At 39.3% G+C, this 23,909-nt stretch overlaps 1 protein-coding gene across 5 annotated transcripts in view; it reads right to left on the bottom strand.

Annotated features, from left to right (window-relative positions):
- elna (elastin a) overlaps nucleotides 1–23,587 on the bottom strand; it is a 68,836-nt gene extending 45,249 nt beyond the window's left edge. For 2 of the 5 annotated variants that reach the window (XM_038694280.1, XM_038694276.1), the window contains exons 1-3: nucleotides 23,539–23,587; nucleotides 1,730–1,798; nucleotides 568–615 (exon numbers count right to left, since the gene is read on the bottom strand). In XM_038694280.1, the coding sequence (XP_038550208.1) occupies nucleotides 568–615; nucleotides 1,730–1,798; nucleotides 23,539–23,572 (151 nt within the window). In that variant the 5' untranslated portion in view covers nucleotides 23,573–23,587. Of the gene's footprint in view, nucleotides 1–567; nucleotides 616–1,729; nucleotides 1,799–12,404; nucleotides 12,712–23,538 lie in introns of those variants that run through there. The other 3 variants (XM_038694278.1, XM_038694277.1, XM_038694279.1) reach the window with 2 other exon arrangements.
- Nucleotides 23,588–23,909: the final 322 nt, after the last annotated feature.

Genomic DNA, 23,909 nt, shown 5'->3' on the forward strand with positions numbered 1-23,909 from the left:
AAAGTCTCATTGCATCAGTTCTCCAAAGTACTCCTAACTAAAAAACCTGTTCAGCAAATGGGAGCTGAAGCCATGCCAGGACATTGCCTACAGTTGGTGAACTGTTCTTGAAGTGGGCTGTGCATGCAGAGCTGAATGTTTCTGATACAGATGTGTGAAATGACAGACACCAGATAGAATATCTGTGGTTGTGCATTAAGCCCAGTGGAGGCAATGGCCACATGGACGAGATGTTCAAATCATGAAAAAGCAACACTGCGTTTACTTCATGGAATGGATTAATTTATAATGGGCTACAGTGAACATTTCACATATGAACCTCTGCAGTTAGTTTCACATCAGGTAATGATGAGGCTACAAACATTTTTCTAAACAATGCATTCAAGACCTCTAGAGATTTCAAAATATTTTACAATGTAATTAAGGACTTACAAACAGTTTCAGTTTCTTATATTAAAATCACTGAAACAGTAGTGCATGCACCAATTCATGATAAAACAGACGCGATTCTTACAACTTATTTTATGTGTGGGGAAAAATCATAAATCGAGTGTCTCTCCTACTCACCTGCAGCTTTAGCTGGTTTATAGCCGGTGGGGACTCCTCCAGCAGACCCTTGTAAAACAACAATCATACAGGGTACTGAGTTATGGTTTTACTACATGTAGTGATGTATGGATGGACAGTTTTTTGGCCCATCATTACACCAGCTGACTTTTGTCTTACTTTCTCTCAAGGCACAAGGAGAGCATGTTGTTGCATTTTGTGGCATTTTGTGCCACATGTATGGATTTAGGTTTTTCCACATGACGGAGCAGGGGTCCATACAGATGTTTGTGTGGTTCAAAATCTATGTTCTGTTTTTTAAATGTGACCATACAGTAAATAAAAATAATAAGATATGTTGTACACCATGTATTTACATTTATTTTATGTCTATATATATACACACATATATATATATTACGTTATATATATTTCCGCTTGCCTAGTTATTTCTTACAGAATACTGGCTCACCCTCCTATGTTGGTAGACAGTAAGTGTGCAGCATTATTAAACTGAAAAAGTCAACATAAACTCAGCACAAACTCAGCTACAAGAAAGCGTTCAGTTGCACATGAATTTCCTTGCACTGTGTGTTTGATAATGTACTCATTTCAATTAGTAGTGTTATGATGCTGATATATATGTGTTTATTTATTTATTAAGGTATGTTTATTATGAAAATATTTCTTAATTTAAACTGTGCTAATCTACGGGCCTCTGCAATTGCCCCTCTGGGATAAAAATGTTTTGAAATTGAAATTGAAATACAGTATATGGAACCTTGAGCACAAAAGTATTGAGAAACTGATCTAAAACAGTTTCACAACATGAGAGGAATTATGCCAATGGTGTTTTCCATTTGAGTAAGGGAAGTGATATATATTCAGTCAAAATATAATAATATAATGATATCTATAAAGATTCTCAGTCTTCCAGGTCATAGTTATCCAAGGAGGTTAAAATCAAGGGCAACTGGATTCGGTTGAAGATACTCGATGACGTTTCTTTAGTCCAGAACTGAAGAAGCGTCTTGGATGAGGGGCGAAACATTTTCAAGTATCTTTGCAGTATAATTTACCTATTTTGTACCTCTGCCAAAGACAAACAGACTTTGTTTGCTGTTACTGTCTTCTGAAATATTTTGGTCTAAACTGTCCAGACAGTCATTGGAGGCTCTATTACCTGGAAAGAATCCAGTTCCTGGCCCAGTGCCTCCGGGTCCAATCCCAGCACCAGGTGGTACATACACACCTGAAACATACAGCAGAGAAAGCAAAAGGTCACCAACATGTGTGACACTAGCTGAAAGTGTAGCCAATCATTTCTCAGCCATCAATGTTTGTTTAGTTTTTTTTTAAATTGGAAAGCATGTAACAGCATTTCTAAATAATGACGCCATTTATTAGATAAGCATTCTCAAACACTTTTATCATCTGTGACCCAGACAGCAAAACTGAAATTTGTCCATGGCATACACATTGCACCAGGTCATAGCAGTGATGGGACACAAACAAAATGTGAACACAGCAGCTCTAGCCAGAGCCAGAGTGAAAGCAAAAAAAAAAAGGAAGAACAAAACTTTATAGGCTTGATTAGGAGAAGATTCCAGTTGTTTTCATTCTGATGAGGTATTGCAGTTGGAGACCTTCTTTCAGAAAGCGACTGCAGCACCGCAGACACCCTCAACCCCCACCTACACCCCCAAGTCTCATTTCTCGCCTGATTTTTGGCTGCAACCCAGAGTAACTCCTGAGATGGTCGTTCTGGATTCCAGACATGGTGGCCTCATGTGTGCAAGGAACAGCCACAAAAAGAAAGGGAGGATGAAAAAATGCCTGCAGTTGTTCTGGGACGACTAACAGCTAAATCCAACGGGACCAGTGAGCTAAGGTCAAAATTACAAAGTTGTATTTTTTGAGGGAAAAACCTGGTTTATATCACAAAAAAACAAAACGAAATGGAGAGAATGGGGCTGGAGGACCACAATGATTGTGTTTAATGGCTCTTACATGTGGTGGGAGGCCAATTAATTTAAACCACATGTCAAAGGCGTTCATGTGTTTATTAGCGAATACTGTGTGAACACTGCGCTTTGAGTTCTGTCCACTGAGCCATTAGGGGAAGAACATTACAAGGTATTACTGTCCGATCTAGTTGAATAAAATCCATGACACATTCCACTTAAAAAAGCGAAAAAAGTTAAGCGTGCCTGCATATTGCTCCATTCCACTGAAGACGGCTTTGACCTTTTCACTAACACACTGTGACATATTTAATGGGTTTGTGCCACAGTAACATAAGTATTATTTCAATTGGACTGCTGAGGTTAAGAAAATGAGCAGTCAGAGCAAATCAGTGGAGGAATCCAGAAACATACAGTAAGAATCAACTGTTGGATGGGGTGTGAAGATATCATAGTACAGGATACTGAGAACAAAGAAGTGTGGGGTGACTGATTGTAAAGAAAATGTGCTAGACAGCAAGTATGTTTTTAATTTTGGGCTAAAAAGAAAAAAATCAGAAAGTGTACACTGCAGAATCTAAAAGTGTTGATATAGCTGTGAGTTGTTTCTGTTGAAGGGAGCGAGGACAACGTTGTCATATTTATTTAGATACTCCAAAACTGCACTCTGATTAGAAAGGGGGTAAAACTATGTGTCTGTTTTTGTTTAAAAGAAAGATTCTCGAGTTTAAAGCAGCGAGCCAACAGGGCTTTACAGAGTATAATCATGGGCAATGCTGGCGAATTTGCCCTCATTTTAGGGAGGCAGTGTAAATGGGAACAGTTATGGTGGCAGCTATGACTTTGGCCTCCATGAATGAACAAATGAACATATGAGAGGGATGTTGCCTTTTAACTCATCCAGACTGGGGAGGCCTGGGAGCTGGATGAGGGTAGAACTGATCAGATTTCTTGAGGTTTGGCCTTGTACTACTGAGGACTGACTGAGGAGAACTCAAAATCCTGCAAGCTCAAACAAAAATGAGGAAGAAACAATTATGTCCAGGGGTCTGTAATTGATCAAACGACTAAGTCAATGCAAGTAATGTGTGTTTATGTGAGTTTCTGTCACATGCCACTGGTTCCGTGGCAGTGATCTCAGGTGCAGGCACCACACGACGGAGGTGGCGTGATTGTTCTCAATTCTGCTCCTTCATTTCACAATCAAAAGGAGGATTTCCTGTCTCGGCATTGCAAGCGAGGCAAGAGGGAGTATGTGTCTGCTCCAGTTTTCCTTTTGCTTGGAATCTCATCATGCTACTGTACCACTTTATCAGAGTGCATTCGGTTCACTGAGGCCGTGCATCCAAATAAGGCACATACTGACCTCTGCCAAGTGCCCTGACCTACCTCAGTAAATTTGAAGATTTCTTCCTGATTGTCCTAATTATCGTCATCATCATCATGTGCGTACGTTCCTTGTGAACTCAGCCAGGTCATGGGAATGTGCTGGAATGTGTGTGGATTGACATGTAGGGCACAAGGGATTAGACGAGGCAGAATTTATTTCACATTCGACTCCAGTCAGGAGTATGCCTTGAGTGTTTGTGATATGATTAATGTTGGTGAATAAAAAACCCTGGGAAAGAAGATTTGAAAGTGTAATACCATGTCTGATCTTGCTGAAAAGGTGGCTCATAAGAAAAGTAAGAATGTCAAAATGCAGCCTCATGGTTACAAATCTAGCAAACGAGAATCTGACAAGTTAGAAGCCATTACTTAAAACTGTATCATTCAGCTTGGGACAGGTTCATCCCACTGGAATGCAGCAAGAGAGAGAATTGTACAACTTAAGATAGACAATGTGAAAATGGACAGACAGGGAAGCATCAATAAATTACTGCCTGTTACGGTCTCCAGCAAGTAATAAGCCATCTTGCTCTCAGTTAAATACAATGACTGTTGTGAGCTGAATAGGGATTTTTTACTGTTGTGGTCTGAGCCCAGAGCTGCTCCGAATGCATTAAGAGGGTGGTGATGTACAGGCACTCACAGGTGATTTGAATTTATCATCACTCCACTTTGGACTTGAATGTGGTCCAACTGCAAGACTCACAGTGCACCGGGTGTCAGTAAGCTATGAATACTGCAAGTCATGAGCATAAGGCAAATAAGTCAAATGACTATGTAAGGTAAATATTAATATTAATAATATTAATTTGACTTTGTACATATATATATATAGACACTGACACTTCCTGCAATGTTTCTATGTCAATCACAGTGTGTATCTAAAACCAGTGCTATGGAACTATTGTTTAAATCATTCCCCTGTCAATATGTCCATATGGGTCTTATTGTGGTTCTAGATGGGCTGGAATTTGTGTCCCTTTTTGGCAACACACGTGTCATGTGTGCTGTAAAGTAAAGTGGGACCTATTTGGGCAACCCTCAGTCCCAAGTGTGATATCTGTCTGTTACCGTGTGAGATAAACATATGTTATCATATAGTGCACATTTTTTAATAATCCAACTTTTCCCCCCAATTCCATCACACACATATCCCAACCAACTAGTAGCAGTAGCTACTGCAGGGACATGGAAGTGAAAACTCACCACCTGTGCCTGAGCTGCTGTCCGCTGGGCTGGAGGATGGGCCCCACCCATTGCCCAGCTTTTGGAGGCAGTGCGATTGCACACAAGAGACGCATGTCTTAAACACAGACTTCAAAAACTTTCAGAGGTGATGTGATTGGTTATAAAGTCAATAGAAACATGAACAGATGCAGGATTCAAAAACGGACTTCAGCAGCAAACTTTGCACAAATAAAGTACAGATGAAGGAAGAAAGAAAAATATACTTTCAAAGAGACCAAAGTGACCTTGAGGATGATTGCTGACATTCGTACCACATGTAGGCATATCTGAAGGGTCTACATATGTATATGGAGCTGGTGGTGTCATAGAATCCCCAGAATACATGTCTGTCTATAATTGGAGGTTTTAGATAGACAGCAAGACAGCATCAGTTATAATCATTGCTTGGTAAGACAGTGTGAAAGAATGTGTGAATTTTTACTTCAGAAGTGAAAATGCTATCACCACTAAATCATTTTCACATTGTTATTAAATCCCAAAATGTGTATTTATACAACACAAAGAGGATAATATGTGAAAAGCTTGGATAAAAATAATTTTCCATACACAACATATGTGTATGCGAGTGTTTCATTTTCTCACATTCCCTTGTTTAAAATGTTGATAAAATGACGTACTGCACCAGACACAAGCTAACAGGTGGAAAGGACCGTATCCAGCGACTTATATGTTTAGTTTTGCATCATGTCATGTTTTGAGTGTCGGCCTGGAAAGTAGAAAGTGACATGTTTGTTAACTGTTTAGCTGGCAAGACAATTTATTTGATCTTTTGCGTGTGCGTCAGCACTGGTGATACAGAACAAATTATTCATGACTTTATCTACAAATTGCAATCTGTGGAAAATGTATACTGGCTTAAAACACTTCATTTTATGGGGGATATGGGTCATTGAGTTCACAAATAATGACTGAATAGAAAAGAAGTTAGGAAATTGTAAGTCAGAACCTGTTTTGTTATTGAATAAACCCAAAAAGCCAATGACGGGTTTTTCCGTAGTACCTCCCATGTTAATGACAGTTTTTACAATTACTCTTTGTGACTTAAAAGACTTTAGTTTTACTTCATTTACAACAAGCTGGTGAGTAATGTGACATTTCCATGACCCTGTGCTGTGGTTGTTTAATAATTGGCCTTTCACTAAATAATTAAATGCCAAAGAGTTGATGGAACAATTTGCATGGTACTTAGGCATGCAAAACAAACTCATGTGAGTGCGTGCACACCACTCACACATGCAACCTCACAAAAGTTAATTACAGCATTCCCCATCCTTTACAAAAGACTTACAGGACCATTACCAGTAAAGATCACACATAGTTTGGGAAGTCCTGTGGAAATGTGTTTACACCACTTCAACCACCTGACATTTACACAATTCTGCACCACTATTTCCATCAAGTCCGATAAAACAAAATAACGTTTTGGCAAAACAACAACTGTTTGCTGTGTTCTGACTTATCCAAAACCACTGTCCCAGAAGAGGAGGTCCGGTTCTCTCTTTATGGAAAGCTCTCATGCTGCTACCCAGAGCAACAGTGCAGTGAAGCAAACACTGTGGTTCCTGGCACCCTTACATCTCTCCCGTTATCAGACATGTGACAGCTGGCCTACTATCAGCCACCCTTTGCACTGTCTATTTTCCACAGCATGTTGGAGATGGAAAGTGTGAGGAGCAACAAAGAATGTAAAAATTAAAACAGTATAATCCATTATTATTCTTGCACCTACCCCAATCTGACTTCACTAGCCCTTTCTACACATGCCCAGCCTCGCGTCAGTGACACCTCTCTGAGGCAAAGCATCACTGTGAGGTGTGCACTGGCAAACAAACCAAGAAAGAACAAGAGGACCTGGTTCTAATCTGTGACTGTGGGTGGCTTGGGCGAAGCATTTCCACTGGAAGCTGACAGGAAATCATTGCAGGATTATGAAAGACGTGCCACTGAAACTAAAAAAATGTTTGCAACAGCTGTGGACTCCCCTGTATGAGTATTTCAGAGATGAACATGACGAAAGAATAAGGCATGGTTGAAGATAACAATCAGCCATGTGAAATCACAACCAGCTAGTGGAACAAACTGTTCATATTATGACTCCATTCCAGAAATTGATTTATGTGAGCACATCATACAGTAGAGCTGACACAGTTTCGGGTCCAATGGCAGAAGGACCACAAAGGGCCACAATCACTATTTACTGTTTATATCATTTCACACTTGCATTTGCCTTGTATTTGTTTTGTACTTTGTATAAAACAGCTATCAGATATGAAATGTCAGATCAAATAGAACAAACAAAATCAACGTACAGATGAATGTGATTCCTGAAAATAGCAGAGGTATGACTGAGATGTATAAACTGATGAAATATAAGTTTTTGTTTTCAAATCAAAAAAACAACTCTCCTGTCCTTTGGAACAGTGGCGGCCTTAAGAATATGGGGGTCACATATATAACTCTGATGTGTCTGTCTGTCACTGTTAACAAAAGGCTCCAGTCTGCAGTGCACTTCACTGATAAACCACAGAACTGTACAGAAACATTAGGCTTCATGATCAAAGAAGGTTTTATATCATGTCAACACTTCTGTCCATACTCACAATCTCCCTCTCTCTCGCTCTCTCTCCTCTAAATCAATAGATGGTTTTGATAATGCCTGGTTTTAGGGGTGCTGAGGGGGTAGCAGCACCCCTTCTTCCCATGTCCATGCCTCTGCACATTAAGTAAAATAGGTAGTTTCTTAAAAAGTGGGTGAATTTTTTTATTCTTTCATGTCAGTCAGGGGACCTTCCAAAGGTGGGGCCCATTTCAATTGAAACGGCTTAAATATAGCTAAGGCCGCCAACGCTTTGGAATGAACTCCCTGAAATATTGTAGCTCAGCATCTGAGCTGTGAGAAAGAACATTACTGAGTGAAGAATCATCAATCAGGTTTATGAACACGATATTGACGTTTACACTTTACTTTTATCCTGGCAAAGACAAAAGCAGTTTACACAGCTGAACGGGGAAGACATAAAATCTATGATTTATGTGTATCTGGGAATGGGACATGTTCTCCAGTAGTTGTGTTGCTAAACCAAAAACATTTACAGAAATGCTGTTTTGTTTGGTTTAGACTGACTTATTGATGCCAAAAGCCTAAAGGTGGTCACCCCCACCGTCTCAAAAAAAGTGCACTGAAACTGTTACTACACACATCATACAATGTCTTCATGCCAGAGGATTGTGATTATATTGACGTAATGTGTTTAATCAGAATGTAATTTTTACTACCATCTTTTCTCATCAGTTATGGATTTTTTTTTATTAAAACAATATTTTTTACACCAATGTTGTGCTCATGTTGTCATGTTGTATGTAAACCTAGAAGAGCATGTTGATCAGCAGGCAGTGGCGGGTCAAGATGAAAACATTCCTGACAGGAGCCATTTCAGATTGCTGGCACAGGGAGACTGCTCCGAGCAGCTCACAGCCTGGTAAGGGCTGCTTGCGGAGTGGCTGGAATGAATCATCTGAGTTAATGTGCTTCTTTGTTGAATACTTGGCACTCGGTGATTGCAGACCAAACAACTCTCTGGGAGATGCTAAGACTGACATTTATCCACAACCAAAGAATAAGAGCTTAACAAATTATTAACCGATATGTTGTTTCTAGCAATGGTTGAGGAGGACTCACTACTTTGTGAATTCCCTCACAATAACTGTGCTCAAGCTCTATCTACATATGTAGGATGATGGCTATGAGAGAAAACTGAAGGCGTTTAAGTTAAACAAACGTTAGATTGCATGTCAGCGAGTCAGGAATTGGATTGTATTTAACAGATTTACAAAGGTAAGACTACTGACAGTAAAAAATTATGTGTATAGTGGAGTTGTACTCTAGACATTTGCATTACAGTCCTTTTCAATTACTATTAACTATTAGAACTCCAGTCTGGTGACTACAACACTCTTAACAGTAGTAACAGTAAATATGGTGATAGGGAAAACCTGTTGACCAAAACATAATAGCTTCTGGCTGCGAGCTTTGATGCAGAGAGTGACTTCCAAGCCAGGCAACTTGTTTGATGTAAAACCGCAAACTGTGGATGTAATTGTCCAATCTCCTAACGCTTTCCGAAGCCGTGTGCCAGAGCAAGACACAAATGCATGAAATAATAGTTCCTTCTCAACAGTAAACTCTGGTTAGTCATTGCTTGTACCAAAAGGCTCCTTCCCAGTAAGTACGGAATGAGGTCACCTCACTGCAAATTACACCAAAGAGCACAACATCAACAAATTAAAATGCTTTTGCAGGTCCAGCATAAGAAGCTGAAGAAATTGAACAAAAAACCTCACTGAAGAAAAAACTCTCTGTCTCCCTTCAGATGGTCTATTTCTTTAATTGCAGTCTAGAGTTGTTGAGCACTGGGATGCCTCTGTGTCACATTAATCCAGTGTGCTGTGGTTGGCACTCAGTCTCGCCAGAAGAGGGATTAGAACCAGAGAGGTGTTCATAACACATGCTACCAATAAAGCCCAAAGCACCACTTGCTTGGGGAATCAAGACAATCAGTTTAGGTATCCACCAGCAATGCTGGGATAGTGCTGCAATTCATCACTAGTGTTTTGTGACAGCCAAGGCGTGCCATCCAATCTGCATTGATTTCGTTTAACTTCACAGCCATGCGAGTGTCACTGATTAATGTATTAACATCCTCTAAAGTCTCAAGCCAATGCCAAATGAGGCAAATTGGCTTTCATCAGTATTAAAGAAAACATCACACAACCTCTTTAATTCTTTGTAGACTGTGAAGGAACAGAGCAGCTATTTTTCCTTCTTCATCTCCCACTGGCCTTTCCCTCTCAGAATCATGCTATTAACTCATAAAACCCAAACTAAGGACTTTGGGAAATGTCTACCAGTTGGTTTTTGAGGTTGTCTGGAGGAATACAACACATGTGAAGGTTAAAAAAAAGAAGAGACATTTGATACGCTCTGGGTATGTAAAAGTAAATAATAAAGCAATATTGGCATCATTTCACAACAAATGTGCAAGCCCCTTATGGCCTGTTTACTCTTCCTTTTATAAGGGCAGTAAAAAATAAGCTTGATTAAATTCCTAAGTTAAGCAATCTATTCAAATAATTTAATCAACAGAATTTGGTGTAGGCCTGGGTTTGATTCAGTAATCAAATCTAGCAATAAAAAACAGAGATGACTGAGCCCAAGCTAAGTCAATGCAAATTTATTTTGATAAGAATAACATTCAACTCACTGTATCCGTGTGACAGATGTTTGTTTGTAGAATGTAAATTAAGTCTGCCTTCTCCATTATACTGGAGAGAACCAACAAACAGTACATGCACAAGGTCACAGGGTTATGTGATAAGGTATGTTTATTAACAAACTCCTTCCCAGATGTTTCCTCTAGGACCATAACTCATTTACACTTGTCAATGAAAACATTCAGGCCTTGCACTCCATCATCATTCAAGGAGTGAATTTCGCAAGCACAATCTGTGTTTTCTGTGCAGAGGCATTAAATGAGTGGATTGGGTGTTAATGAGGTTCGTGTTACTCACAGATAATTGACCCTTGGACCATGCTGGGATTTGTTTTCCAAGTTAGAGTGCACAGACACAGATGGAACTAATTTGAGCCACAGAAAAGTTTGATATGGACGGATTCAATGCTCACTTGAGATCAAAGTGCTGCTAAGGCAACACTGATATTTGTTGGCTCCATCACCTGCTATGGATTTTGCTATCTGGATGCCCCTCAAAATGTGGCTGGCACAAAAAAGAAAGGATAAACGTGCTATGAGACAGAGAGAAGGTCAAGTACATTTTAAAATGATACTTGACCAAACAGACTTGGTAGACTTTGTCAAAATGATCAAATTAGAGGAGGCGGACTAAACAGCTAAATTTGACTTTATATGGGCAAAGTATTACTTTTGTGGAATTTAACAATCTAAACATAATGCATCCAAAAGGACACTTGGACACTGGAAGATAAGGAACATAAACAGCTGTTTTGAGCAAATAAATACAACAAAAAACTTCTTGACTGCAGCATACCCAGCTCCAGATGCTAAATATGTTTTCCAGTTGGGGGCTGAAAAACTCGGGGAATCTCGGCCAAAATACTGACCAAGAACCAAGTCGAAGCAATGCAAAAAGGGGAGAAAAGGCGAACTCACAGGTTGAATGAGAGTGGAAGGTAAGGCATGCTTACAACCTCTCCCTCACTCCCTCTCTTTCTTTGTCTGAAACACATAAGCCGTAACTTCAAACTGCACTTGAAACTAACCCCCTCCAATCTGCACGTTGCTGCTTCATGGATTCTGGGAAGAACAGTCAATTCAATTCAACTTCAAGAAAAGACCTGGTCAAAGCTGTAAAGGTGACACTCAACATATACTATCGGTCCACCTGGGAGTGCAACAGGGGTGAATTTAAAGTATTTGGTTTTGCAGGTGTGAAAAGAGGCACCAGCTGGAACCTTCTCTTCCTGACATGTTATAGGATAGGGTCTGCAGCCATGTAAACATACACTATGAATGCGTAGGTGTGTCTGTAGGATGCAATTTCACCGTCTGAAATACATAAAAAATATCCATATCCATGAAAAACTATTGTAGAGGACCACAAAAGTTAAAGGTTGCTTAGTTAATAATTTGATTCTAGATTGGACAAACACTATTGATATGACAACATAATTATTACAAAGTTATGATTCAGGGTTATGTTTTACTGTTAAACCCAGTAACAATTTAAAGCCATGGGACACAAGTATTGGTCAAGCTCTTGACAGTACCGAACCTCACCTCTAACTGAGCAGCAACTGACATGTAAATATGATTCTATTTATTATAGTGTCCTCTTTAACAGTGGTGTGATTAAGTAAGTGTGCAGAAGATCAGTGAGACTGAACAACGACTCTATCATGGGAGCTTTATATTGTTAATTTATTCAAATCACCAACCACAAAAAAACAAAAAACATTACAATGCAATTGCAGAATGCTGTTCTTACAGTTAGAACTGGGATCATGCGGAACGAAACAACAAGTTAGCACTAAACACATTACTTTTATTACACCTAATTTACACTTATATGGTTTATATATTATGTAAAAGGTTTAAATTAAAATAAGTAAAAGTCTCAAAGAGAGACAAAGAGGCATAGACAAAAGAGATTGCACCTGTTCTAAGTCTGTGATTGATGCAGCAAAGATCATGGCTCAGTTCTCTTGTAGCACACACTTACCTCCTTGAAGAGAGGGCTGAATCAGTGCAAAGAGGAAGAGTCCACAGAAGAGCAACAGAATGTTTCTGTTAGCCATCTCGCTCCAAAATGCACCACCCCTCTCCCGATCAGCTGGTTTTATTCTCTTCTAACTAATTACCACAAGCCCGAAGTGTTTAAGAGTGGGAAAAAAGGTGAAAAAAGGGAAAAGATATGGGACTCAATGTAATTAAGAGAGGGCAAAGACTCTGGTTCAATGGCTCACTTTGCTTTCTTCCTCCTCTATGTCTGGTGTTGCTGTTTTTATTCTGGTCACTCCTGCCAATAGTACAGACGCTGCTGCCAGTAAGGAAAGAGAGAGAGGGAAAGACACATACTCACAGAAGCAAAGAGAGAGAGAGAGAGAGAGAGAGAGAGAGAACCCACCGCCCCCCCCAGCCCCAACCAGAAGGAATCGAAATGTCTGCCAAGCATTTTCATGGATACTGAACGTACTTATCTATCAGTCAAAAGAGAGACTGAGGACGAGTAAAACACGTAACCCGTTAATTACCTGTTTCTATAGCTCTAATTTTCAGCTGGTTGGCTTTCAACACAAGCGGTATCATTCGTTGTTGCCGGTTGTCTTAAGCAAGTAATCCAGAAAACTTTGAGGCAGATGGAAAAGAACACTATCAGCAACTATCAGCATGTGTCCACAAAATATCAGAACAAGACAAAGTCACTGGCTGCATGAATAATTCTCAGATAGCAGTGCACTGTAACCTGGCAGAGCATGTGTGGAAGCCAGTCGCAGTGGTTCCAGTAAAGAAATGAGAAAACTGGCAGCATCACACAGACAGGACTGAGGGCAAAGAAGCCAGTCTTTCAGCCAGTTCATCAGGATAATAGTCAATGACTACGTTTACACACAAAATATTTTAACAAAATACCGTTTTTTGTCCTTTCCCGAAAAAGACATTATTCCTACTAAGCTGTTTACATGGCTAATTGATATGAGCCTCTTGAGCCATTATGCTTCTTTGCATCAAAATAGGATTTTTTAGGATGTTTTCCACCAGTGGCAGACTTGTTCGACTGTGCAAACACAGCCATTCATTCAACCACCTTCGTGTACAGGTGAAAAACTACTGCAGTACTGCAGAGGCCACGGCTCACAAATCTTGTATAGATGTAAGAAAAGCTGTTTGGTACAGACCACATGATTTAAATAGTTTTTTCAGTGAAAATAAATATTGTGATGCAAAAATGATTATTACCACTAATTGTGAATCATGTCACAAATTGTAATATCTGTCAAAATAATCATAAAAGGAAAAAAAATCCATATTGTGCAACACTAGTTGATATCCAACTATGTCTTTTATAATGTTTAAAATTAGGAGTGCTTCTCCTTCCAAGAAATGCGGGCTTTTCTTTTACGCATGAATCTCAACCCCAGCCTTGCAAACTGTTGGCTAGTTGATTTGTTTATAGTTGACCATAAACAGGCAAGAGCCAGTGTGTCGCCAACTGCACTAAAAACCTAAATTAAGATGCATATTGCCAATGCGCTGTATACAGTACATGTCCAAATAATATTGGCATATCCCATGTCTTAATAGGAAAATGTTAAATTTGGAATAAAATCTTATTCAAACTTAATATGCTGTTAACATGACCTGTATAAAATTCTGAATATTTCATACTGAGAATAATAGTTGGACATTAGTGTGCATGTAAATGTAGTCATTGTCAGTCTTGTGACTGAGATAAGAAGCAGAGCAAAAACCAACCCCGGTCCATTCTCAAGGTCTGTAGAGGGCTTTAGTGACTGCTCGTACTGTACTTTTGTGTACAGGAGCTGATAGACTTAACCCCTGTCAATTATCTATAAACTATACAGTTTCTTCACAACAAGTCGTACCTATGCGCTTTTAACAGTAACTTCAGAGTAGAGATCACCAAAATCCTGCATATGTCTTCAGTAATTCTTTTATGGGCTTCCAAAGTCAGAACTTAGCATATTGTACTGATAATAAATAATGATGTGATTCTTCTCTTTCCTGATAAAACCTGTACATCAGTGGTCACCTTTATCATCAGACCAACGCAGGCTACTGGACCTTAAATTTTGTATGGGTACACATTTTTGGCAGAGCATGATCTCATTTTGGCAAATGCCTTTAAACACAGTTGTGATAAAAAAAGTATTGTTGAGAACTGCTCCAAAAGGCCTCGCTGTATTTTCTAAAGTGTGTGTTAAGACTCCTCTTTATTTAACTACATTATATCAACCAGTCACTTTAAAACAACTTGGTTAACTCCTGACTGATTAACTGTTTCACAGATCTTGAATCAATAGGAGGCTCTATCACTAACATGACACATCCTCTCTAGACACCTGTGTGCAGATTCATCTTGGTTTAATATGACTAGCCATTAATTAAAAACCACCTCACTGCTGACAAGGCTGTCATTGTCCATCTTTTGTTCTGCCCTGGGACACATTTTTGGGATTTCATGTAGGAGAGGTTGAGTAGAGGTACTTTTTACTGGCAAGAGCTGCAGCCAAAGTCATTACTCTCTGAGACACAAACCTGACAGACTGGGCTGTTGCACGCATGCTAATGGGTTCTGCTATCCAAGACACACAGTATCCCTCATAGTGGTCACGTCCACCATTAGCATTTATTTGCCTCACGCTGATTTCCTTAAAGTTAGGTCAGGCATCCTTACAATGTCAGCTGTTAAAGGTTTGTTCAGGCTTTATGCAAAGCATATTTTTGCTTGAATTATGAAGTAGAGTCATACAGCTACGGATAAACTTGGATTTTTCACTCCAGTAGAAACAATTTAAAATTTAGCCAACACATCTTCACAGCTGATGCAGCACAGAGCATGCCATTAATTTAAATACGCCTTTAAAGACATATGTACAGCCTACAACCATTATTTCCCTGTTATTTAAGCTAATCAAAAATAATTCTCCCATATGTTGGAGTAAACTACGGTAAAAAAAAACTAAGCCAAGCATTTTTTACTGCACTGAATCTAAACGAAGAAAATTCAAGGGTCTAATTGACTAGACCATGTCACCTAAAAAGATGTCAGCTTGAGTAATTTATACTTATTGTATAAATTAAAAGGTTCTCTTAGTTAGGCACACATAAGTGAGGCAGCAGTATGTTAACATTATTCACACAACTGCATGTAAACAAATGAAGTGGGCCAGCAAGTAAATATGATGAGCATGTTTGTTTTGTTTACATTTAATTAAAATATTTCATTTTGCTTTGCTGCTCTCAGAGCACCCCTGAGATCCTAATGTGCGCCCTCCCATGCCATTCAAAACCAATGGTAACTTACAAATGCTCACAATATTCCTATATCATAATGGATGGATGATTCCGACAAGTTAAACATCTGTTTTTCTCAGTGAACTCATCATGACAAAAACCACACCGGATAAGACCAAAGAAATCTATTAAAGCCAAAAACAAGGAAACATTTGAAGTGCTCTCAGCCCTTATGGTTACAGTAAATCATTAGTTACAATCCAAACATTAGGAGGACACTGACCTAATGCTGTATCCTGCATGGTACTATTCTTTACACGTTTGATTTAAGACCAAAAGCCCCAGCTGACAAGTCTGTTTGGGAAGCAAAAGTGTATTCTGGATGAGAGTAGTGTTTTTCTCCATTTATTTGCAAGTCTAAATGTCTATTTTAGCTCATGTCTGGTACTCCTCCTTTGGGCTGAGCAGAATGGTGTTTTTGCCAAAAAGGCTGAGATTAAACATAGGTGGTGGTGAAGAATGATTGGAGGTCACACAGAACTCACTGTTATTAATTATAACATGAAGTCACTGTATAACTCATGGTTCTTTATAACAATTAGGTTTTTTATTAGATTGCTAGACAAAGTATAATTATTTTTTCAAGATGAGAAACTGAGGTGAATTTCTAGTTTGCAGTCAACAGTACCACATTCTCAGTTAACTCAGAATTGATTAAAAATTGTGTGATTTCTCGAAATCACCTTACTTTAACTGTATATGGCAATTTAACTCATCTAACTTTTAAAATGAATATCAGTGGGATTTAGCAGGTATACAAATGTGTGGTTAGAAGCTAGTAGACTATCGTTAATAAAAATCAATGTTGTTCTGGCCCTAGTCCCAGGTCACTGGCCAATCATATCCAAGGATTATGAGCCTGATAACATTGACATCAAGAAGATGATTTGCTTCAATACCCCTATGAGAATTTGGACTTTCTTTGTGTCTTTCTTTCTTTTTTTGTCACATTGCATTGCCCAATATGCCGCAACATGCAGGCATCCTTTGTTCTCTCTTGGAGACAACCAAGGATTACAAAAGACCCTTGCTTTAATGGCTCTGCATCTGCAGGCACAATTGGCAGAGCATCACAATGTATTCCACTTTAACCTTCCAAGTAATTTTGGCTTCAGCAGAAGGGAAATTAAGTCTGTAAGGACAACTTTTGAGGCCACCGCCAGAACCCATATCAACTCACTGAGGTAGAAGTATATTCAATTCTAAGGAACTGGAGGTTGTATCAATAACAGCATACTAATTACTTCTCTGCTCTAAAACGTATTGACTGAGTTCAGAAACCAATTTAGGACTAGCCTTTCAACTCAAGTCAGTCAGATACAATCTAGGAGAGTTGTCAGTGCAGTTGTAGTAAAACCCCTCTTAGTCTGAATTACTGATTCAGTTTTAAATTTAAAAACTAATGAAAAAATGTATTATTACTTTAAATTAAACTTTTCTGACATAAAGTCATGGTCAAACTGCACATTATCTCTGTTTCTGCCTGTTCCTACATCTCACATTAGCCATGGTGACACACTAAAAGTACAGCAGGATGTGCTTCAATATTAAGCAGAGGAGGAGGTGCTTCCTGTCAGTATAAATTTCAAGCTGCTGTGTTTTGGTGAAGTAAACCGTTTAGAGAGTTTGAAATGAATAAAGTGGGAGAGATGCTGGGTTGCCACAACCAGTCAATTTAGGATTTACCTGCAATGTAGATAATTATTATTCATGTTTAATTAATGTGCAGAAGAGAAAAACGGGGGCACTCCCGTGGCTCACCATGTAGAGCGTGTACCACTTATTATTACTGTGGGTGGCAAAAAAATGTGTAGTTTCGCTGATCATATGATGGAATAATGGGCAAATAATTCCTTGGAGCTGCAGGCACTTCTGGATAGAGAAGGTGATTTCAATTTTCAACATGTTTACACCATGCGACTGCATACAGTTATATGTAAATTGTATAGATTATGGCTCCAACTCACACACTCTCCCTTTCCAACCCACTCACACTGTAGGGACATGATGTCACATGAGATAAATCCAACATCTGTTCCCTGAGCAGAAACATATTACCTTTATTGGTGGCATCCACAGTGAACTGATTTGACTGCCTGTGATAGGCTCAGGTTAGATTAATATGCTGATACAGATGGTGCTGTTTTCTAGTGTATTTCTTATAGCATGTGGGAAAATTGCTGTTTAACACTCTACACATGGACTAGTATTGGTACAATGAACCTTTGTTCACTGGGTGTTTACATCTTGCTGTGGGGTGCTGTATTGGATCAGCTCTGAGATCGTTGTCATGCAATTGTTGTCATGCAATAATAGTGAAGTTGGCCAGATTGGTTTGTTTTACGCTACCAAAGAACATGCAAAAAGTCAACTGCAATGGCCAGACCACAGATGAAGCCATTCTTTCAGCCTATGTCTACTTTCGTCATCTTAGTGCAGTGGGACAATGCAGGGTGAAAACCATCACAGACTAGATGAGTGCCCTGGTGCAGTACAAATATCATTCTTTCATTGGCCTGTGGTGTCACCAACACACACGGACAAGTAGACTGGCCTACCTCCAAAGTGTGATACACATGGCCAGACCACACTCCAGATGTGGTTTCTCTGCCGTTAAAATTGCTCCGTACACGAAGCAGGTTCCAGTGAACATCAGATCCAAGCCCAGGCACCCAGGGACAACTGATGAGTTCTGGTAAGGGCCAGACCAGGCAGCAGGGTGACTCACATTTGGCATTAAAATCTTCAAGACTCCAACTTTAAGAGAGCTTTGCATGCACTCAAGTAAAACATTCAAGTCTCAACATACCCATTCTCCTTCAACCATTGCACTGATCATTAAATTCACTACATGGAATCCAATCGCATATACGGTGAAGCCAGGATAAGTTTGGGTACATAGTGTGTAAAATACAGCACAGATTAGGAATGTAGGCTTTGTTATATTAACATTATTATTCAGTTTATCTGTGTAGCTTCTCTGTTTCATAGTTTTACAAGATAAATGGGTTGATTAGCTTAAAGATTAAACACTAGGATTAAAAATAAACAATAATTAATCACAACATCCTTAAGCACTACTAGTATACTGAAACAGTCGTTTCCATTTGGGTGTAGCGCCACTATGAAAGCTGTGTGTGTGTGTTCTTTGTTGGTTCATGTGCAAAGCTTTTGGCGATACTTAGCGCTGAGCAGCGTTACACACAGTTTAGACTGCAGGCTTCAGGGCTCGGGTAAATCAAGCATCAACCAACTTTCACAATTTCAGAAGTAGGTTGGTGGATTAGGCAGCTTTATGCCGTTACAGTTTATAATTTTAAGACTATGAGCAACTGTGTTCACTTAAAAACTTTTGCCATAGTTAAAAAAAACATAAACGGAAGAAGATGAGAAAATATTTCCCTTGCTAAAAGAGAGTGAGTTACAAGTTTTGGTGAAAAGACTATTAGAAAATGTTTTTGGAAAAAATAACTAAGCCATCATCATTGTTGCATCAAATGCAATTTCTGAATCTGCACAATGGTTTCCACCACATCAGTCAATTACAAAAAATACTGATGAATGCACCACCCAAGTTCTCACTTTTGCTCCTGTTCTAACCATTTAAAAAAAGCTGTGCTGGCAGTGTAAAGCAATGACACAATTCACAGGGAAAAGTGATGCTTAAATATTTGTACGATGTTTGATTTTCAGCTTATCAGAGTGTTTCTCAGGGTTTTGGGGACTCACGGGCAGGAAAGTCCATCAATGTGCCACAAAAGAGTGAGAGAGATTGTAGGCAGCAGAATACATGGCCAATTTAAAATACAGATGAACAACTTTTCATCATGTCCAGTGGCGATCAGCAACAGACACGCTTAGCATCCCGCAACCATTAAGTGAGATGTTAACAGCATGCTGTCGTGGCTGAACCCAAGACATAGTGAAAACAATTTAAAAGAGGCCAAAAATGATTGCATTCCCATGCATTTCACCAGCATGTCACAACTTAAAAAGCCAACCCTGAGATCATCAAGGACCAACAAAATTGAAATTTCCTGCTTCTACAGATCAAAGTTACGTATAAAAACCTTTAAGTGAAATTCAGCTGCAGTTAGTTTAAGCTATCAGGGCTCAATTAGGTGCAGTGACTCTTACTTCCGACAGGCACACTAACACACTTCCTTGACATTGTTATAACTTCCTTATGTCCCCCATAACGGAACTCTTGGGCCAACAGAAGGGAGTTTACCACATAAGTACCTTAGTTTACTTAGTGTGGGCTCTCTGTGTGTGAACATGAATTGATGGCATTTTCATAAATACCAAGGGAGGAAAGACTGTGACAAGTTGACAAACGTATCCAAAGATAAGCCAGTTCTCACACCAGGTCAAAGTGGGACACCCTCAAAGGAGACACTTTCCAAATACTTGCTTTTTTTTAAATAATCAAAAGGAACCACAACATCCCCTCTGGAAACTTACTGAGACCCTAATCATTCAAGAAATTTTCTCCTGTAACCAAAAGCAGCTCTTTCTCTGTTTCTTTCTCACACTTTAAGCCCACTCTTATGTGAAACCGTGTTGAGTGCTTAGAAAAACAGCGTACAAAAGTTCTTCAGGTTTTACAAGATTACACTGTGCATTTATGTGTGTGTGCCTCTGTGTGTATGTGTGCATGAACACCACAACAGAGAGTGGAATAGCTCTGTCACTGGGATCTGCATGCCAATTAGTTTAAGTTACAGGTATGACAAAAGCAGTAAAATCTCAGTAAGTTCTGGGGACAGGCCTGACACAAATTACCAAGCGACAGCCATTACAAGACAGCCGAGTTAAAGCTGCACTATTTGACCACTAGGAGGAAGAAAGAATCCAAAGCAAAGCCACCGCAAAAAAGCATCTTGCGGATAATGTGTTAACAAACACTACTCACTACTTGTAGGTCCAGCAGAAACAAAGCAACATGGACATCCCATAGAAGTCCTATGTTTCACTTTCTGTTTCATTGCTGCTAGCTCATATCCTATCCCTGGCTTGGTTGCAATTCCTGACAAAAATGTTTAGGTCTATTGGGCTTGCTACTGTAAATGTATGACTTTTTTTAACTAGTCAGTCATTAAATTCAGCATGTCACGTTGGACAGGTATGCTACAACCAGCTTGTGTGTCGTGTTACATCATGAAAAACACTCAAGTATAGTGTTTTGCTCCCCCATTTTATAGGAGCCTATCTCCTGCCCCATTTCTAAACAACACTGTGAGGATTTATTGAACCAAAGACTATTTGTGTGTGTCTGTGCTAGGAGAGAAGAAGGACAGCAGAGGATGTGCTGAGTTCATACATTACTTTTGCGGCATACGGGGAAGTTCACAGGTAAGAGATAAACATGAGTATTGCTGACCGTTGTGTTAAATGTTTTTCACAGGTAAGAACTGCTATGGTGACAACACTTAAGTGTTTGGACATTGGTATTAGCGATTTGCGGGCTACCATGGCTGAATTCAGGCTGCAGGCCAAAATGACCCAAACCTGATTTTTTTGCTCATATGTGACTCAGATCTGAACAGCCTAAGTCACATGGAATCTGAGTTTGAATTTGAGCCACTTTCATATGTAGTCCAAATCAGATACGGGTCTGGACAGTCAGATCAGAATTCATGCAACCAACAGAGAGCTGTGTGGCATATGTATTGTACAGTGCCAGAAACATTAATGTAATGTAATTAAAAGGACAGACAGCTGTGAACATTTGTCATAAATGAGAAATGTGACTCAGGGAGGAAACCAGGTGAGGGCAAACAAATATGGGAGTCTCCCATGAAAACTGGGAGGGTTAGCAAGTATGAGCTTACCGGAGCTAATCTTAGTGGCCTCCTTGTTAACTTCTGTACAACAGCGTGTGGGGTCGTATTATTCTTCTGTGCATACAGGTCACTTGCAGACCGTGGCCAGTTCAGACATCAGGCTGATATGGGCCACATTTAAACAATGATGTTAACTCTCAATCAAAAAAATCGGATCTGGGCAATAAATTGTAATTGAGCATTAATGCCTGCAGCATAGACCAATTACCATTAGCGATTAGCAATGGGAATGCACAGTGTAATGATGAGTATTAACGGTTAACAATATTTCTTTTCCTCAGATGGCATGACCCGCCCTACTCTGCCTCTGACTTTGATTAATTTACAAAATGCACGGTGTCATTCCGAAGGAGATTATTATTACATATGTAGATTATTTACATAGATAGATAGATACATATTATTTCATCCTTATAAATGGTTTACGGCTGCGGCGTGCATAATAAATGCTGCTCTCAACTGTTGGTACCGCCGAACTGATGAACTGTTCAGCGAAATGGAAACCGCAGTCCTCACTCTCACTGGGATCTTCAATTCCGTTCACATTGCAAAGAGTCATTTGGTTTAATTATAACATTTAAAATATTCCTTAAATAGTACTGTAATGAGGACAAATTTATGGCATTTTAATTATGAACACACAATGCAGTGTTAGTGCATCAAAAGGTATTGCTATTAAAGGTATCGCTCTGCAACATAATCTTTTGCCATAAATCATATTTACTATAACACTTCCAATCCAAGCAAAAATAACTCAAACTTAATGGCACTTAATGAGAGATAACAGCATACTGAATCATGGGAGATTCCAGTATCAACACAGCAAATGATGGCCATCAACCTTGAATAAAGATCAGCTAAAATGCTGCCTCCTTCTATGGTATATGAAATAATGAAAAGGCAAGAGACCTGTCATCAATATTAAATACATAAGTTTTTTTCTGTATTTCACCCAGAACCCATTTGTTTGTATACTGTAGTGAATTCAGCATTTTTTGAGGTCTTTGTGGTTTTCATGTAATGCCAATCAAACACCGACAAATTAGATAAATGCTTGGTGGATTGATTTTTTCTGGGATGGAATTCGCTTCTTTATTTTGCATAATGGCCCCGAAATTGATTTGAAAATGGGAACAAGCAAAGGGATTCCAAGCTATATATGGACCAGCTAGTTCATTTTAAGCAAAAGTTCTTGCCTGATGTTAAAAACACAGGAACCTTTAGGATCGGTTTTTCCAACTTTGCATTCACCCTGAAAGCATTTCCTTCACTTACGTTACATATATACAACAACCTTCCTCAAATACAATGAAATCATCAAAAAAGGCTACTTAAAGATGTAAAGTTACTAAAATCATGCTGCAACAAAATTAAGTGTATAAACTTTGAGGATGTAAAGAAGTGATAACGTGGAAATGTTCGGACAGTTCAGAAGGCCAGTTTTGCCAGCATGTCTCTGGACTTTATCTTGGCTCATAAATACCAGCTCTGCTTGATGAGGGTTCTTCATTACTGTCAGAGAGCCCAGTGGGACATGAAAGAACTGCTGCAAAATCTAGTTATTAAATAATTATGTTATTGATACATACCTGGGTACACCTCTGGAAAATTGCAAAACTAGAGGATTGAAAGGTTTTGACATACTGTAGTAAAGTGGAAAAATGCAAGGAAGTTTAGTGCTTTCTAAGTTAAAATTAATATATACAATTCAATAACAAGACAGCTGTGTAAGTTACTTAACTAGTTTATCTATAGTTATTAAGTGTTTGTTTACCTTGATAGAAAGAGAGATCCTTTACTTCAAATACTAAGACCACACTAAAAATACTCTGTCAAGTAAAATAGTTGAGAACCCCGGTAACATTGTCCCCCAAGCAAACCTGTCATTACAAAAGGAAACACTGTATCACCATACATCATATTTTGGCCATTGCCCAGTCGACCAAAAAGCTAATTTTGGATTCTACCTACCCGTGCGCACTCTTCCCGTGCACCCACTGCACATGAAAATGGAAAATGTGTTTTGGGAGAGCGGCTGTGGAGGGAGGCCTGATGGGTGGAGGTGGGATTTTTTTGGTTGCAGTGTAATTAACGAGACCATGGCGGCCCGCCATAGTTTCAAAATGAACCGAAAAATATTTTTACATCTACATAATATTTTACATACCTCTAACGCTGTGTTTTGTGGGCGCTCCTCCGCGCTACCGTAAGCTCGCACACTCAGACATTTTGGCCTCCGACTCGAGACAACCACTTTTCTTTTGAGGTAACTACGGTAACGGCCTGTTTCAGTCACTCGTTTGTGAGAAGGCGATTAAGCTAGCCGCGCCTACATTTGGAGT

This window comes from Micropterus salmoides, unplaced genomic scaffold (genome assembly GCF_014851395.1).
Source record: "Micropterus salmoides isolate LMB-PRFRI ecotype aquatic unplaced genomic scaffold, ASM1485139v1 Ms_hic_scaffold_3, whole genome shotgun sequence".
Classification (NCBI taxonomy): Eukaryota; Metazoa; Chordata; class Actinopteri; order Centrarchiformes; family Centrarchidae; genus Micropterus; species Micropterus salmoides.